This window comes from Microtus ochrogaster, linkage group LG8 (assembly GCF_000317375.1).
Source record: "Microtus ochrogaster isolate Prairie Vole_2 linkage group LG8, MicOch1.0, whole genome shotgun sequence".
Taxonomy (NCBI): domain Eukaryota; kingdom Metazoa; phylum Chordata; class Mammalia; order Rodentia; family Cricetidae; genus Microtus; species Microtus ochrogaster.
This window is the reverse complement of record NC_022033.1, coordinates 6,366,901-6,383,479: the sequence shown is the minus strand read 5'-3', so window position 1 is coordinate 6,383,479 and position 16,579 is coordinate 6,366,901. Positions and strand designations below refer to the sequence as shown.

The 16,579-nt window shown below is 48.1% G+C and overlaps 1 protein-coding gene across 5 annotated transcripts; it reads left to right on the top strand.

Annotated features, from left to right (window-relative positions):
* Positions 1–18: 18 nt before the first annotated feature.
* Cstf1 (cleavage stimulation factor subunit 1) lies at positions 19–9,860 on the top strand. 5 transcript variants are annotated; one of them, XM_005362815.2, is made up of 6 exons: positions 19–167; positions 2,004–2,198; positions 4,716–4,993; positions 5,130–5,327; positions 6,064–6,454; positions 8,852–9,860. In XM_005362815.2, exons 2-6 carry the CDS (start codon positions 2,030–2,032, stop codon positions 9,109–9,111), a joined length of 1,296 nt encoding a protein of 431 aa, XP_005362872.1. In that variant the 5' UTR covers positions 19–167; positions 2,004–2,029; the 3' UTR covers positions 9,112–9,860. The 5 variants fall into 5 exon arrangements, with proteins under 5 accessions (XP_005362872.1, XP_005362873.1, XP_005362870.1 ...); XM_005362816.2 differs by having other exon boundaries at positions 78–167; positions 2,001–2,198; XM_005362813.2 differs by lacking the exon at positions 19–167 and adding an exon at positions 260–339 and having other exon boundaries at positions 2,001–2,198.
* The last annotated feature ends 6,719 nt before the right edge of the window (positions 9,861–16,579 follow it).

Genomic DNA, 16,579 nt, shown 5'->3' with positions numbered 1-16,579 from the left:
GAGCCCGGAAGTGGCGAGCCAACGGCCTGTCCGATCTGTGGCCGTTCTGTCGCTCGCCGTGCTCCCCCGGATCGGGCGTTTGCCGGTCACACAACAGCCCTGTGGGTTCAGGGTTGTCGCGAAGGTGATCGGCTCGGAGGCGGTGAATGAGCGTCCGGAACGTGCCAGTGAGTAAGATGGCGAGAAGGGCAGGCTGGCGAGTGATCGGGAGGTTGCTCGGCGCTCTGCTGCGTACCCTTCGCGCGTGCGCAGTGAGTGCGCACTCAGAGCGATCGATCAGGCACGATTCGCGCCTCCATTTTTCTAGAAGAGAACGGGAGACCGAGACCCTGATCGGGGGTACGGGATTGTGGGTAGGAGGGGCCATAGGGAATCGGTTTGGTGCGGTTGGCTGGGGTCTATGGTTGATTGCGTGAACTATCTGCAACTTGCGGAGAGGATGGCGAGAGGCCGTACGCCCCGAGTCTGTGTGCCAGAGTTGGCCGGCCAGGCCTGCAGCCCGAGCCTCCAAGGGCCTCGGTCCCTGCTTCCCGCCTGAGCGGTCCCTGGGTCCCCTGCATCCCCGGGGCGGGCTCTTCCTGCCTCGTGCCTGAGAGTTCCTTTTGGCGAACTGGAGAGGCTCTAAGTAGACCTGTGCTCCACTGGAAGTTTCGTGGGCATTCAGTGAAGGCTCAACCACACTCCCCCGCCCCTTAAATCTCGTGGCACAGCCCCAGGTGTTCCCTGGCAAAAGTGAAGAGATGGTAGCTCAGTAGTTTAAGTTGTGGACTCCGGAGTGCGCAGACTTGCCCTCAACTATCGGGGGCTGACTTTAGCTTGGATGAACCGGTCTCCTAGATTCTTGGAACTTATTTCCTCCTCTGTTGTGTCCCGGCGTCTTATGCAAGAGTAGATTTGTGTACATTTCTTACGTAAGTGCACGAGTATATTGAATACTTTCGTTTAGTGAGCTAATGCCAAGTAGGTGCCTGGAATCGTATCTGGCAGTACGAAGTGCTTGATTGGTGTTACCTGTTGAGGACACCCCATCAGAACGAAGCAGTGTGTGGCCCTGCGGGCTTTTTGTTGTCGTTGTTATTGTTGTGCAGGGCTTTTTGTTGTTGTTGCTGTTGTTGTTACTGAGCCTAGGGCATCTGGCAGGCTAAACAAACATTAACCCTTGGCCTTATTACCAGTCCCGCCTTCTTGCTTGCTGTCCCTCGATTCCTGTAGTCAAACATCTAGCCACATACTGATAATTATCAAATTGCCTGCACTAATTGATATGGAAGCCATCACCTTTAGTTCTGGGTTGTTTTCATGGACTGGAGAGCTTCGACCCTTCCCGATGAAACTGAGAGCACAGTCTGTCCAGATTTACATTTCCTGTTTGTTCTGGTGGTATCATTTTAAGTTTGTTTGTGACAGGGTCTCACTGTGCAGTTCTGGCTGGCCTGTGACTTCCTGTGTAGACCAGGCTGGTCTCAAATCACAGGGATCTGCCAGTCTCTGCCCCCCGAGTGCTGGGATTAAAGGCGTACATCACCACCGCCCAGAGAAAATAGGTTTTAAAATAATAAAATGTCACTCAGAGATTTACAGTCCAGCTGGTGAGAAAGGTAAAGTACTCCAGGCGTCTACAGAGTGTGAGCTGTCTGCCTATTGCGGGCACCAGTGTTAACAGAAGGGATAGCAACAGAGAAAGGCTGCAAGTGGGTAGTTTAGCAGAGGAGAGAAATAGTGAAGGGTTCTACTGTAGCCATTGGTGACATGGCTTGTATAGTTTCTGTATGCAAGCACCCACCTACCTCTGCAATTTCTGTGCACCCTCTTGATTAACCTCCAGTGACTTAGGTAACAGCAGAGGAACCTGAGCCAAGGAAAACAGGGTGACCGTCCAAAGATAATACAGCTAGTCAGGCTGGGAGTGGAGTGTGTGGCTGCTCCTGGCGGAGGAGACCCACGCTGCTGGTAGCTGAGGAGTGCCTCTGCTTTTCACCAGTGCCTGTTTACTCTTGCAGCAGTCAGGGAAACTGTCCTCTTCTGCAAAATGTACAGAACCAAAGTGGGCTTGAAGGACCGGCAGCAGCTCTACAAGCTGATCATTAGCCAGCTGCTCTATGACGGTTACATCAGCATCGCCAATGGCCTCATCAATGAAATCAAGCCCCAGTCGGTGTGCGCGCCCTCGGAGCAGCTCCTGCACCTCATCAAACTAGGTAAACTGTGAGTGCGGATTCCCACATCCCAGAGTGACATTGTAGATGTCTGCCAAGGGCAGTTTCTGAGGTTATTCTGCGTGATTTCAGTGTCCAGTGTGTGCCAAGTTCAGAGATGAGGACGTAAAGGGTCACTGAAGTCCAGGTGATGAAGCTGGTTCTATTTGTACAAATCACCTGGACACTCCCCTCAGATCTCAGCTCAGATGTCATGGCCGATTGCTCTTCTCGCCTTTGCCCCTGTCTCCCCATGCTCCTTTGCTCAGTTACTCTGCCACCATGATCCACTTCCCTCCTAACATCCTATCTGAAAGTGACTTTGTCCTTTGAATCATTTACACACACACACACACACACACACACACACACACACACCGTCTCTGTAGCCATCAGGGCCTTGTGCTGGCCGTTGGTATATCCTGGCGCACGCGCGCGCGCGCACACACACACACACACACACCCCGTCTCTGTAGCCATCGGGGCCTTGTGCTGGCCGTTGGTATATCCTGGCACACGCACACAGACCGTCTCTGTAGCCATCGGGGCCTTGAGCTGGCCATTGGTATACCCTGGCACCTACCTCACCCTATACCCAGCTGTGTCCACGTCACTGCCAACGTTGATGGTAAGTTTGTGTTTAAGCATGCTTTCAGTCAGGAAGTGGTCTCCACAGCTCACACACAGACACACACTCTAACATTATTCTGGGTCATTATGAAAGCGTACATAACAAGAGATGTGTTCACAGAAAAGATAGCAGCACACGGAACAGATTTATTCCTTTGACTTGATAATGCCACTTATGAAATTGTCCAGGGGGGATAAATTAAAATGGTCCACAGAGAAAATTTAAATGTTTAACTTTAAATTTAAGATTTTAATTCTAGATATCCATAAAAATATATAATGTGGAAGCAATACAATGTTGAAGACTTGTTCTGGTGAACTGTGAATGTTTAAACAACCAGGCAAGTCCCAGTAGTACACGCCGGCGTTTGTTTTGAAAAGCAAGAGTTGTATGTTTGGGAAGAGGCCATAAAAGTTCTTCACGTGTTTTGAGTCCTCCTATACCAGTTACACTTACTGTTTATGTGATAGGTGAGGTTATTTTAAATCCAACACTTTCTTGTTTGTTCTGGGGATTACTGAGGAGTGATTTTTATTATTACTGTTTTGCTAGTTTGGGTCTGTATGTGTGCAGTGTTCCTGGAGGCCAGAAGAGGGTGTCAGATTCCCTGGAACAAGAATTACAGACATTTGTTAGCTAAGAATTCAACCCCAATCCTCTGGAAGAACAACCAGTGCTCCTAACAGCTGAGCCATCTCCACCTCTGTGTTTTATTTTGATTTTATTTATTTTTTTTTAGTTTAGTTTAGGTTTGTTTTTATTTTATGTATTTGAGTGTTTAGCCTGCATGCATGAGCATGTACCATGTGAGTGCCTGGTTCCCACATCGGCCAAAAAAAGTTATCCAGTCTCTTGGAACTGGAATCATAGATGGTTGTGAGTTACCATGTGGGTAATGAGAACTGAGTCTCAAGGCAAGTACTCTTAACCACTGAGCCATCTTTCCAGCCTCCTTGTTTTGTTTTTGAAACAAGATTTCATTATGTAGCCCTGGCTGTCCTGGAACTTATTATATAGACCAGACAGACCTCAGCTTACCTGCCTCTGCCTCCCGTAAGTGGGTTCCATTATTCCCAGCTTTTTATTTGCTTGCTTGCTTGCTTGCTTGCTTGCTTGCTTGCTTGCTTGCTTGATAATGGATTTCTTATCTCCGAGGCTACCTTGAGCTCAATATGTAGGTGAAATGGATCTTAAACTCATGATCCTCTTGCCTCTTCCTCCTAAGTTCTGGGGTCACAGGCAACTTTTGTAACACCCAACGAACATATTTTTTATAAACTTCAGTATACTTAAGTATGGCATTCTTTCAAAAGCATTTCACTAATGTCACTAATTCACCCCAAAGCTACAACTAACTGATCACAACCCTAAAGACTAGAATTCGGTGCTGGAGATTTAACTCGGTGATAGGGTAGACCCTGGTAGGTGTGAGGCTATGGGTTGCCCCAACACCATAAAATAAGCAAAGATGGACGGGAGAGATGGCTCAGCAGTTAAGAACATCTTCCAGAGGTCCTGAGTTCAATTCCCAGAAACCACATGGTGGCTCACAACCATCTGTAATGAGATCTGGTGCCCCTTTCTGGCAAGTAGGCATACATGTAGGCAGAACACTGTATATATAGCAAATGAAGAAATTTAAAAAAAAAAAGGCATCTAAGTTTTGTTTCCCCATTCTAAATGGGGAAAATAAATTAACTACAGTGCTGTTGCTTTGTGGTGTTAAAGATGAATTCTGCCTGCAGCAGTGTGCATCATGCACAGGATGGGCAGGGTGCATGGCTGGTCGAGCATTTGGTGGTGGTGGCAGACATCGTTTCCACCCTAGACCTGGAGCTTGTCTTTGCACTTAACAGCTTTTCTCACGCTCTTAATTTTGGTTTTTCCAGGGATGGAAAACGATGACTCTGCAGTTCAGTATGCAATTGGTCGCTCTGATACAGTTGCCCCTGGCACAGGGATTGACCTGGAGTTTGATGCAGATGTCCAGACAATGTCGCCCGAGGCTTCCGAGTATGAAACCTGCTATGTCACTTCCCACAAAGGCCCATGCCGCGTGGCCACCTATAGCAGAGACGGGCAGTTGATAGCCACAGGCTCCGCTGATGCTTCCATAAAGATACTGGACACGGAAAGAATGTTGGCCAAAAGTGCCATGCCAATTGAGGTACCCTTCCCGCCTACCATTGCTCCAGACAGGCAGCTGTGTGCTCACCAGCTCTGGTGTACCCCGTGGGACTGTGGGCTTGGACCAGGTGCCTCTGTACCTTGAGCATCTATCTCTCCTTTTCTTGTTGGTCCAGGTCATGATGAATGAGACTGCACAACAGAACATGGAGAACCACCCAGTGATTCGAACTCTTTACGACCACGTGGATGAAGTCACGTGTCTTGCTTTTCACCCTACAGAACAGATCCTGGCCTCGGGCTCAAGGGATTACACTCTAAAATTGTTTGATTATTCCAAACCGTCTGCTAAAAGAGCCTTCAAGTACATTCAGGTTAGAGATCAGAGGAGCCTTGACTTTTATTTAGATACAGTATTTTATGGTTATTTTCTTAGTTTCGGGTATTTTGTCACTTTTTCCAGGTGGTCTCAGTGATCACCCTATAAAGGATAAGCCCTGGGTGCCACTTTACCAGACTCCACTGGTGTGTGGGTCACGGCTGTCCTCTACCCAGGCAGGACTGCAGCTGGTCACAGCTCCGTGGTGCACATCTCTCGGGACTGCTGATGAGCTGGGCCAGGAGGATTGGCACGAGTTCATTCATGACCAGCCTGCGCATAGTCAATTCTTTGCCAACTTGAACTATAGTGTGAGACCCTGTCTGAAGCGGGGTTAGGGATGGGTCACTTTTGTTGTACTGCGGGTTCAAGCTCCAGGACTGGGAAAAAACAAAAACTTCCCTGAAAGTATAACTTAAGCCACCAGTGTTCTCAGTTGGAACTGTTGAATGTTTCAGAAGCGGCTTCCGTCATTCATTGGCTGGTTTTCCTTAGTATCGCTGCCCTGGAGCAGGTTTTTTCACCTCTGGGCGCATGAGGGCAGCTCCCTTTCTCCATTTGCAAGGGTCTGTCTGATTTCACCCCATGTTCATTCGCAAGTGACCTCCTGTCTAGTTTATGGAGTAACTGGCCAGTAAGTTTTCTGCATCCCGGGATGTGCATTTGTCCCCCTGCCTCCTTCGGCGTTCTGGTCAGGTCTGGTGACTGACACTGTGCCTCTGTCCTCACAGGAAGCTGAAATGCTGCGCTCCATCTCTTTCCACCCTTCTGGGGACTTTATCCTGGTTGGGACTCAGCATCCTACACTCCGCCTCTATGATATCAACACCTTCCAGTGTTTCGTTTCTTGCAATCCCCAAGACCAGCACACCGATGCCATCTGTTCGGTTAACTACAATCCTAGTGCCAACATGTATGTCACTGGCAGCAAGGACGGCTGCATCAAGCTGTGGGATGGCGTTTCCAATCGCTGCATCACAACCTTTGAGAAAGCTCACGATGGCGCAGAAGTCTGTTCTGCTATTTTCTCCAAGAATTCCAAGTACATCCTCTCAAGTGGAAAAGACTCTGTAGCTAAGCTCTGGGAGATATCCACAGGGCGGACGCTGGTGAGGTACACAGGTGCGTGAGAAGGGATGCTGGGGTTTCCTGGGGGTCAGATTCCTGAGGACTGGATATACTGGAGAAAAGGAGTTCAGAGGGCCTTTGGCCCATCCCCTAGGCCAATATAGGAAACCCCTGCAAGCGATCACCGGTGTCCACGTATAAAATAGACCCAGCAGAGAGGAAGAAAAGAAAGCCAGCTCAGTTCCCCCAGTAGTTACTGTTAGTCTCCAGTTTGTAGCGTCTGTGCCCGTGGGCTCCTTTTATGGTAAGTCTTGAATTTGCCCAGCTTGGTGCTCAGTTCAGCTCTGGGTACAGAGAGTGTTGTTGCTGCTGCGCCTTATTGTGGTCCACAGCAGCTAAGAGTGTTGTTTGACAGGATCGTCTGGGAAGTTCCTCTCCTGTGAGATGTGTGGGTCTCACTACAGGAAGCACGCCAAGGTTGTAGCGTGCAGGGTTTTGTCAAGAAGCTGTCTGAGTTAGCATCTTGGAGAGAGGCATAGAAGAGCTGGTGACATTCAAGCCACTGGGGTGCAGCACTGATCCTCTCTGTGGCACAAACTAGTTGCCTAAAGAGCCACTTTGTCATTGTCTTTGGTAGCTTAGATACTTTATATGGTATCATTTTGGAAAACATCTCTTAAAACCAGGTGCTCCTTGTATGCAGAAGCCATCAGAGTGAACGTGAAAATGTTCCATTTACAAGTGACAGTCCTTGCTTTCCAGGGAATGATGCGCTGGGACAGGCATGAACTGGACCGCTACCAAGAGCTTGGATTTTTGTAGACACCTAATTTATTGGCTTAATTTAATGGAGAGTTGCAATTTTTTTTCTGAAGGAATATATACATAATGGATTTCCTAATTCCCAAGTCAGCACCCTGACAGTCGGCATGCCAGGGTTTCCATTCTGGTTTGAAGACTTACTTAGAATGCAGAGTGGTTTTAAGATAGCGATAGACAGGGGAAACCCAAAGAGGACATTGGATGTATTAAACTCATCATGTGTTTTTATATGTACTAGACGGGTCAATATTTGTAATCTATAGCCAGGCTATGGATAGACAGGAAAAAGATGAGCCCAAACTTACAGGAAGAGAGTTAAAATTTGCAGTATTTTGTAAGAGAAATTAAATGGAAAGTTGGTTATAAAATGCGCAGCCTTCTCGTAAACCCAAGAAGTAGTAGAAGTGAGGCCGTCTTTCTTGACTCATCGAGCCGTCTGTGACTCAAAGGGATGTTGTGTTGTTGGTGAGACGTTTGACTGACGTCGTTTGGTGGATGTTTCAGAAAGGTGAGGAGTGTCGTGTTGGTGTTTTGTCACACTCCTCAGTAAGTCCATGGACTGCACACAGGCTGATGTCTGTCACCATTACTTCAGTAAGTCCATGGACTGCACACAGGCTGATGTCTGTCACCATTACTTGGAGTCAGTGGAAGTTAGGAACAGACACAGGTGCAAATTAGAATCCAGAGTGCTGCACAGCACTGAGTAGATCTGCCTTGCACCTGGTACTGTGCAGACCTTACAGATAAATGTTCCTGGCAGCGTCTCCTGAGCACTTGTAAGGTGGGGTTTGTGAGTCATTTGCTTTACTCCTCAGCACCCTCATGGGCAGGCCCTGGAGAGTTGAGAAAAAAAAAGACTTGAAGTAGGAAAGCATCTACCCAAAGTCACGGCCCCTTAGGAGTGCACACTCCACTAACTACCTCTATAGCCATGTTCTTCCTTCATACAGATCTGCACGGCCCCTCAGGAGTGCGCACCCCGCTAACTACCTGTGTAGCCATGTTCTTCCCTCATACAGATCTGTAGGGCCCCTCAGGAGTGCACACCCCGCTAACTGCCTCTGTGGCCGTGTTCCTCCCTCCTACAGATCTGTACTGCGAACTCTGAATGAAAGCAGCACATGAGCTCTGGTTTCTGAGGTTAGAAGTGCAAGGGTATTTGGGAGACTGTCCACTAAAATATAGCCTCATTAAGTAGTGGATTGTCCTGGCTGTTTTAATATTTATACATTACATGGTATTTACAGCATAAATGACTGCTATTTACAGTCATGAAGTGATAAAGCTTCCCTTTGAAAGGTGGGCACTTATGTGGTGTGCCGTTAGTTTATCCTGAGGATAGGATGCTGTGTGCAGTATTTTACAAACTGTTCAGTGGATGCAAGCTGAATGCCCAGCAGCAAGACATCGTTAGTGATGCTAGGCAGTGCCCAGCACCACGGGCTTAAACTAGGAGATGAATGACGTAGTACAAGGTGGGCGTTTGCCTGCAAGTGCCTCAAAGGGAGCGGTTGGTTACCTTGAGTGGTTGGCCTGGAGGTGACAGTATTGGCACAGCGTTAGAACATTGTGAGGGTCTAAGGCTGCCCCTTGGTCCAGAGGCTAACATGTTGGTTTGTGTGACAGGCGCAGGTCTGAGTGGACGGCAGGTGCACCGGACGCAGGCTGTGTTTAACCACACTGAGGACTATATTTTGCTGCCGGATGAAAGGACCATCAGCCTCTGCTGCTGGGACTCTAGGACAGCTGAGCGCAGAAACCTGCTTTCCCTGGGCCACAACAACATCGTTCGCTGTATTGTGCACTCGCCCACCAACCCTGGCTTCATGACGTGCAGTGATGACTTCCGAGCTCGGTTCTGGTACCGGAGGTCCACCACTGACTGAGCCAGCCCCACTCCTAGGGTTCCTGTCTCAGGACTCTGCCCTCCCTGTGTCCTGCCACCAGCCGCAGGAGTGAGCAGTTTGTACCATCTGTGGTGAGTGTGCCACTGCCTGGCTCCTGCCTTGGGTTTGAACGTGGAAGCTCTTTTCTTGACCTTGATGGAGAATTGTGGGAGAAGTTGGGAACAGACCTGTGCACTTGTCTGCTGCCGTGATTCCGGTGTGCTTCCCACCGGCTCCATAAGTGCAGGACTTGCCATGGCTTTCAACTGGTCCAGGAGAAGGACAGAACACTGGAAGTTCTTCACGGCCAGCCAGGACTCTCACAAGGAGTGCCCTCAGGCTCTTTTGTGACCTCTTGCGCCTGCCCTGCCCCCTTTGTATTTCCTTTCCAGCTGTGTTTCGGCCCATGAGGAGGTCTGCAGCTCTGAGGACCTCGGTTTGGTGCCTTGTGGAACCACCTTGCAGGGTCCCAGTCCCATTCTGAGGTGACGTCACCCTGGTAATAAAGCTCAGATCCAAAACCTCACTGTACCTTCTTCTTCACTTCAGTAACCTAAGGGTTTCCATCGCCCTATCTGCCATTTCCTGCAGCGTGCTCTTGGTACCAGCAAGGCTCACCGCTCCGAACAATGACCGGCCCATAAGCCCAGTAAAGTAGGATGATCGGGAGCATAGGGCCTGCCTTGGCTAAATAGCAAGTTTGAGACCAGCCTGGGCTAGGCCCGCCTTTAATCCTGCTCTCAGGAGGCAGAGGCAAGTGGATCTCTGTGAGATCCTAGTCTGGTCTACATGATGAATTCCAGGGAAGCCAGAACTACATAGTGAGTCCCTTGTCTCAACAAACAAACAGATGGATGGTAATGATTTGATGGGATACATAATCAAAACTGTATCCAGTCTAAGCCGCAAGAGCCTGCTGTTGCCCCCAGCCTGACAGAAGCTTCTAATCGGGGTACACGGGAGCACGCTCTTGGGGGCGGGGGGGCGGTTACTGCAGCGTGCTATCTGATGTATCTCTCACTTGAAGTGTCTGGGAAGCTGACGGGCTCTCTGTCTAGCTGCACGGAGGTGAACCAGCCCTGTGAGCCTCCTAAAGAAGACTCCCTGGGGACCTGGGCAGAAGTACCTGGAAACAGTGAGATCACTGATAAGAGTTGTGACTAGGCCACACTAGGTCACTGCTGTGTTGTGGGGACTCTGACATAAACATTCTGCTCCAGCCTCACCACTGGGGTGGGGGATTGGGGTAGGCAGGGGTCACTGGGTTTGGGGTCGCAATCCTGAAAAGCTGTATTTTTTTTATCCACAGTAAGTGTGAGTTTACACTTTTATTTTGTGTTCTGGTTCTCCAGTATTGGAGCGTGGCCACTTGGGGGTGCTACCCAGGAGAGTATAAGAAAGTTACTGGCTAGGGACGAGAACAGCCGCTCTGCCCGCAGGCTCCCCACTCCCTGAGACTTCCCTCTTGTGTTCATGCTGTGACAACACTACAGAGCAGAGGCTTGCCACTTCTGTCCCTGCCTGCACTCCCAGCAGGCATGCTGTCCAGCACTTGAGAATTAAAATAATAATGCCACTTCATACAGTCCCTGGGCTAGTCTCAATAGCTGTGGTTTCAATACTAACATTTACAAGATCAAAATTCTCTGTTTCCAAAATAGTTTTCTCCCCTCCCTCTGTCCCTTCCTCTCCCCTGCCTTTTAAAAGCCATGTTCACGTTTTTTAGCTTGTGTAGATGTCAAGAACATTGCACGGACTTGGTGTTTACATCTTGATAATTGTGCATAACACCCCCGGCCTTTGAATGATGAGTTTCTATCTGCTCAGAACAACCTGTTATTTTTTTAAAGATGTGACTTCTAAAATAAATTTTTTACATAACAGTAACTTAAGCTAGTTTGTGTTTCTGGAGATTGCCATGAGCCTTTGATAGTTGAATGGCAGTTCTTAAGCCATAAGGGTGGGCCGTATGTTTCACAGCCTGGAGCTTGTTCTAGAAGGCCTAGGTACATTCCAGCGGGCTTTGTTCTTTGAACAGAAAGGACTTAGGTATAGACCCCTTCCTTCAGATCAGTTCAAGAAAACTCTGCTTTGTATCTCAGTTTTCTTTAGAAAAGCAGTATGGGGGAGCCTGGTCTCAGCTCTGGCCCTGAAGGTAGTCACTGTTGTGAGCTGTGAGTCCCTTGGGTGCTCAGAGGCCTCCTTCAGCTCCATGCAGCTAGCACTTGACCGCGTGGAGGTATAGAGCACTGTGGTGTAAACAGGTTCCGGGGCGAGGGAAGGCATTTGTGCTCCAACTTGTGAAAGTAAGTGAGCCACCCTGAGACCCTTGCCATTCAAATGTGAGCAGAATTTATCCTTAAGCTCTAAATAGAGCTATCAAGAATACCAGAGAAGTCCTGAGAAACAAGAAAACATGCAGAGGTTAGTGGGGTTGGAGCCAGTAGCTATGCTGGCCTGGTGACCTTGTGAGGTCATGGTTTCTGAGCAGAAATGAAGCTTGGCTTCATGGGGTGGGAACTTGCTTCAAGACCAAGAAGAGAAAATAGTAAAGGAAAGAGTAAGAGTGTTGTTTTGTTTTTTTAAGTCCCTGAAAGTAAGATTTGAGTTTCAAGGTACACACACACAGAGAGTAAAAAGAGAACTCCAAAGATCCATGTACTCTGTCTGCACTAGCTGGGGAGTTGACAGATGCACAGGACAGGGCAGTGGGGAAGGCTATGAGAGCCAGCCTGTTTACCAACTGTTCCTCCAGCCAATGTGGACCTGTTACCACTACCCAAACCACCTGGGAAATTTAAAGCTGTCTCCAATGAGGAAGCAGCCGCAAGTGCCTTACGGAACAGCCCAAGTCTCTGAGAACATTATCTAAACCCCAGTCCTCAGTCTCCTAGGTAATAGGATACAAGCCATCCTGGTGTCAACTAGCGAAAACAGACCCACAGTTAGAATTATCCACGCAAAATGTATGCATATGTAGACTACATCCAAAGAGCCAAAACAAAGCAAATTGGGGGCTAGCATTGTAGCCCAACTAGCAGAGTTCCTAACCTGGGTCCCAAACGTAGCACACACTGCAGCCCCAGCACTTGGAAAGCGGATACAAGCTCAGATACTCAAGATCTTGAAGCAATACAGTCTGAAAACTTCAAGGTGTGAACCCTCTGTACACTGTTCCACTCAGCTGTCTTTATAGCCCTGGTACAGTGTTAGAATACCACCAAACCCAGTAAAATTTCACAGCTAAGAGCTGGTGTGGAAACTGTTGATGGGCATGGAACACAAAGGCAGCTGGCTTTCCTAAGATACTTATTAGATCCTGGGGAAATGAGGAGAGCAAATCCACTAAGCCCAGGAAAGAAAATTGAGTCCAAAGTACTGTTCTCTAATGGCACAAGCCTGTAATCACAGCCCTCAGGAGGCTGAGGCAGGAGCATTGCCATGATTCTGAGGCCGTGCTGGACTAAGCTAGCCTAATTCCAGGCTAGCCTGAGCTAGTATGGGGCTGAAGAAAGAAAAAAGTACTGTGTTGGCTCATGGAGAACATTAAGAACGTGGCTACAAGACGGGTGTGGCAGCATGCTCAGAATCCCAGCACTTGAAGTAGAGGCAAAAGGATCTGGACCATCCTCTGGGGCAGAGCAATGTCAAGGCCAGCCCGGGCAATCAGAGATCTTATCTCAAAAAAATAAATACAACAGAAGCCCAAGGTCTCTGTTACACACACACACACACACACACACACACACACACACACACACACACACACACACCAGAGGTTCTTGGCTCATTGTGTTAACTGCAGATCGTCAGGTATTTTGAAAGCACCCAGTTCCCCAGAATAGCCTGTTGTTGCAATACTCGCTCGTCAGACTAGCTGGCCTTAAGAAGCAGGCAGATTGTGGCAAAGTAGCTAAGGTGCCATCTCAGACCTTCCATTCATAAATGAGTCAAACCAGGACTGAGAAGTCGAATGTGTTTACAAGTTACTGGCCTAGCCTCTAGTAGGAGGTAGCCCAACCCATTTCTTGGCCAGATCCCATTTGTCCAATGTATAAATGAGTTTTGATTTTGGTCCAGGCTGAGTTCTTGAGAACATGACATAACAGTTACAGCATCATAGTTATTCCATGAACTTGAGACATCCTTCAGTGTGGGAAAGGAGAGTTGCCAGGAGCTTGCTAAGATGATGGGAACCAACTTTCAATGTGAGTTACTAAGGCATCTTTCTCAACTTCAAATCCTATCATAGTTACTTTACTATGACCTCCAGCAAGTTTGTCCTTCCTTTTGTTTTTGAGACAGGGTCTTTTAATGCTATGCCTAAGTTTTCACACATGTGTATATCAGATGTGGCACATACTCCCCCTTTCCCTCCCAGCCCTTCCTTTCATCCCCTCCCACTTCCTTTGCTCCCTCTGTCCACATAGACTATTTTACTTTTTTCCTTGTATGCGTGTGTAAATGATTTTATATATCTATATAAAATCGAGGAGCCACAAATGAGAGAAAACATTTCTCTTTCTGAGACTGTCTCAATTCACAGTGTGACTATTGAATCCGTTGTCTTGCAAATGGTATAGCTTCATTCCATGTAATGACCGGAAAGAATTTCCCATCCCCCTTTGTTCTTGGATGAGTAGGTTGGTTCCATGATGGAGCTGTCGTGGTCAGTGCTACAGTACACAGTGGCATGCAAGCACTTCTGTGACAGGTTGACGCAGAGAACTTCGGGTAGATACCCAAGAGTATCATGGGTCATGTTAAAAGGTCTCTGTTGAGTTATTTGAGAAGCCTCCATCCTGACTTCCACGAGGCTGACATGGCATTCTCTCAGTCATGTATAAGTGTTCCCTTTGTCACATCTGCCATTAACATCTGTTGTCATTTGTTTTGATAACTGCCATCCTGACTGGGGTGACATTGGATTTGGGGTTCTTTTGATTTGCATTTCTCTGATGGTTAGCTAGTGAAATTAGACGTTTTTTGTGTTTATTGGCCATCTGTGTTTCATCCTTTGGTTCCTTGTTCGTTGTTGAGGTCTTTATATGTTCTAGATACTAGTCCCAGCCTGTCAGATGTTTAGCTAGCAGAAATTTTTTTTCTCTGTGTGTGCACGTGTGCACATGTTTGTGTGTGTGCATGTGTGTGTGTGTCTGTCTGTCTGTGTCTTTTGAGATTTGCCTGTCTGTGTCTCCTGAGTGTTGGGATTATAGGCATATGTTACCACACCTAGCTCTTCTCCCTTTCTGTAGACTGAAGAGACAGGATCTCACTAGTAGTCCGGGCTGCCCTCAAGCCTTTCAAGTACTGGGATTATAGACAGATGCTGCCATGCCCAGCCTTCGTCTGGTTTTTATAGCGAATCTCAAGTGTATGCTAAAGTCAACAGTATAATAGAGCTGTGGTTGCCAGGATCTGGGAGGGACGCTTGAGGAAAGACAGCTGTTGGGGATGAAGTTTCCCTTCAGGGAGATGAAATTAACTCACTAAGGGTGGTGGTTTTACATCTCTAACTATGCTTTTAAAATTTGATTGTTTTGCGCCCTAAAAAAGTGAATTTGGAGGCTGGAGAGATGGCTCTGCGGTTAGGAGCACAGGCTGCTCTTCCAGAGGACCTGAGTTCACTTCCTAGCACCCACCAAATAACTGCAAAGTCTAGGGCTAGAGATGGCTCAGCAGTTACGAGCACGTACTTCCTTTCAGAGAACCCATGCTGACTCCTACCTAGCTCCAGTTCCAAGGGTCTAACACCCCTGCTGACCTCTGTGGCATAGGCACACATGTGGGACAATACAAAGCACTCATACATATAAAATACAAAGATATAAAAACTTAAAGTCTACAGGGGTTGTGAGATGGCTCTGGGGATGACAGAGACAGAAAGACAGAGACTTAGGGTTTCTGTTGCTGCAATGAAACACCATAACCAAAAGCCAAGTTGGGTAGGAAAGGGTTTATTTGGTTTACACTTCCACAGTGCTCTTCATTATTGAAGAAAATCAGGATAGGAGCTTAAACAGGGCCAGAACCTGATGCAGAAGCAATGGAGGGCAGGTGTTTACTGGCCTGCTCCCCTTGGCTTGCTCACCCTTCTTGTAGAATCTAGGAGCACCAGCCCATGAACGGCCCCACCTACATCATCAATCCCTATTTAAGAAACTGCCTTACAGCTAGATATTATGGAAGCATTTTTCTCAATTGAGGTTCACTTCTTTCAGATAACTCTAGTTTGTGTGTCAAGTTGATATAAGACCAGCCGGGACAACACACACATACACACACACACACACACACACACACACACACACACACACATTTATGTCTCCTGTGTAATGAGGCCCAGTGTATCTTCCATGCAGATACCCTTCATCATGGCCTGTGGTCTTTCTGTGGTCCCAGGGATCAAACCCAGGGTCTTTCACAAGCTAGGCATACACATCACCCATGAGCCACACCCCAGCCCATCATGACCAATCTTGATTTACCCAAACATCCACACATTTCCTGAATGACTGAAGCAAGATCTCAGATGCACTCAAATGGAAATATTTCAATATATGCATTAGAAGAGCAGGGTCTTTCAAAAGCACAGTCAGCATCTGAAAACAGAATGTCAAAATAACAAGGTCAATCACGCACAGCCAGTGTCTGCACTTGCATACAAATCTGTCGGAAAGAAGCTCCAAGTGCTCTGGAGTCTCAGGTTCTTCTCTGCTCTGCTCAGCCTGGCAGTGTGTGGCAGTCACATGGCACAAATGTCCACCAACAGGACCCAGCCTACAACCACTATCCTTCCTGCTGACCATCGCAGGGAGCAGGAGAGATACCCTGGTAGGGAGGACGGGTGTCCCCACCACATGTAAACCCACAGGGAGACCTGGGGTATGGGTTCCTGGGCTGGCCTGCAAGCTCCCCTCCGTTCTGGTTTCACAGGTTCTCCGGGTGCTAAGAGCTCCACCACAAGAAAGAAAAAGGGGGGGGGGGGCTGAAGGAGTTCTGCCCCTAGTGAGCATCGCACCAGCGGCTGCTGAAGGTGAGCTCTGCCGCTCATGAGCTCTGCGGATCCTCTACGTGAATGAGAGAGCGTGTGTCCCTGTCAGTCTCTCTCATTTGGCTAGCATTGGGTATTGGGCCAAACACTCCCTTCTTCCTATTTCCCTAACAAGCAATGACATTTGGGTGTGGGTTTGGAGTTTTACAGATCTCTGCTTTTCTAGGAATGTTACTCACTCTCTGAAGATTTCTCAGCCCCCCTCCCCCTCATGTATTAGGGACAGTGACTCTTGTTTTAGAAATGAGTATAAGCCACAAGTGCTTTTAAGTTGAGCTCAGTGTCAGGGCTTGAGCTGTAGCTCAGTTGGTAGAGTACTCGTGTAGCGTGCTCAAGAAGGCCCTGCCTGGACTCGATCCCCGGCACCACACGCACCGGGTATGGTGGTACACACCTGTGGTCTCAACCCTTAGG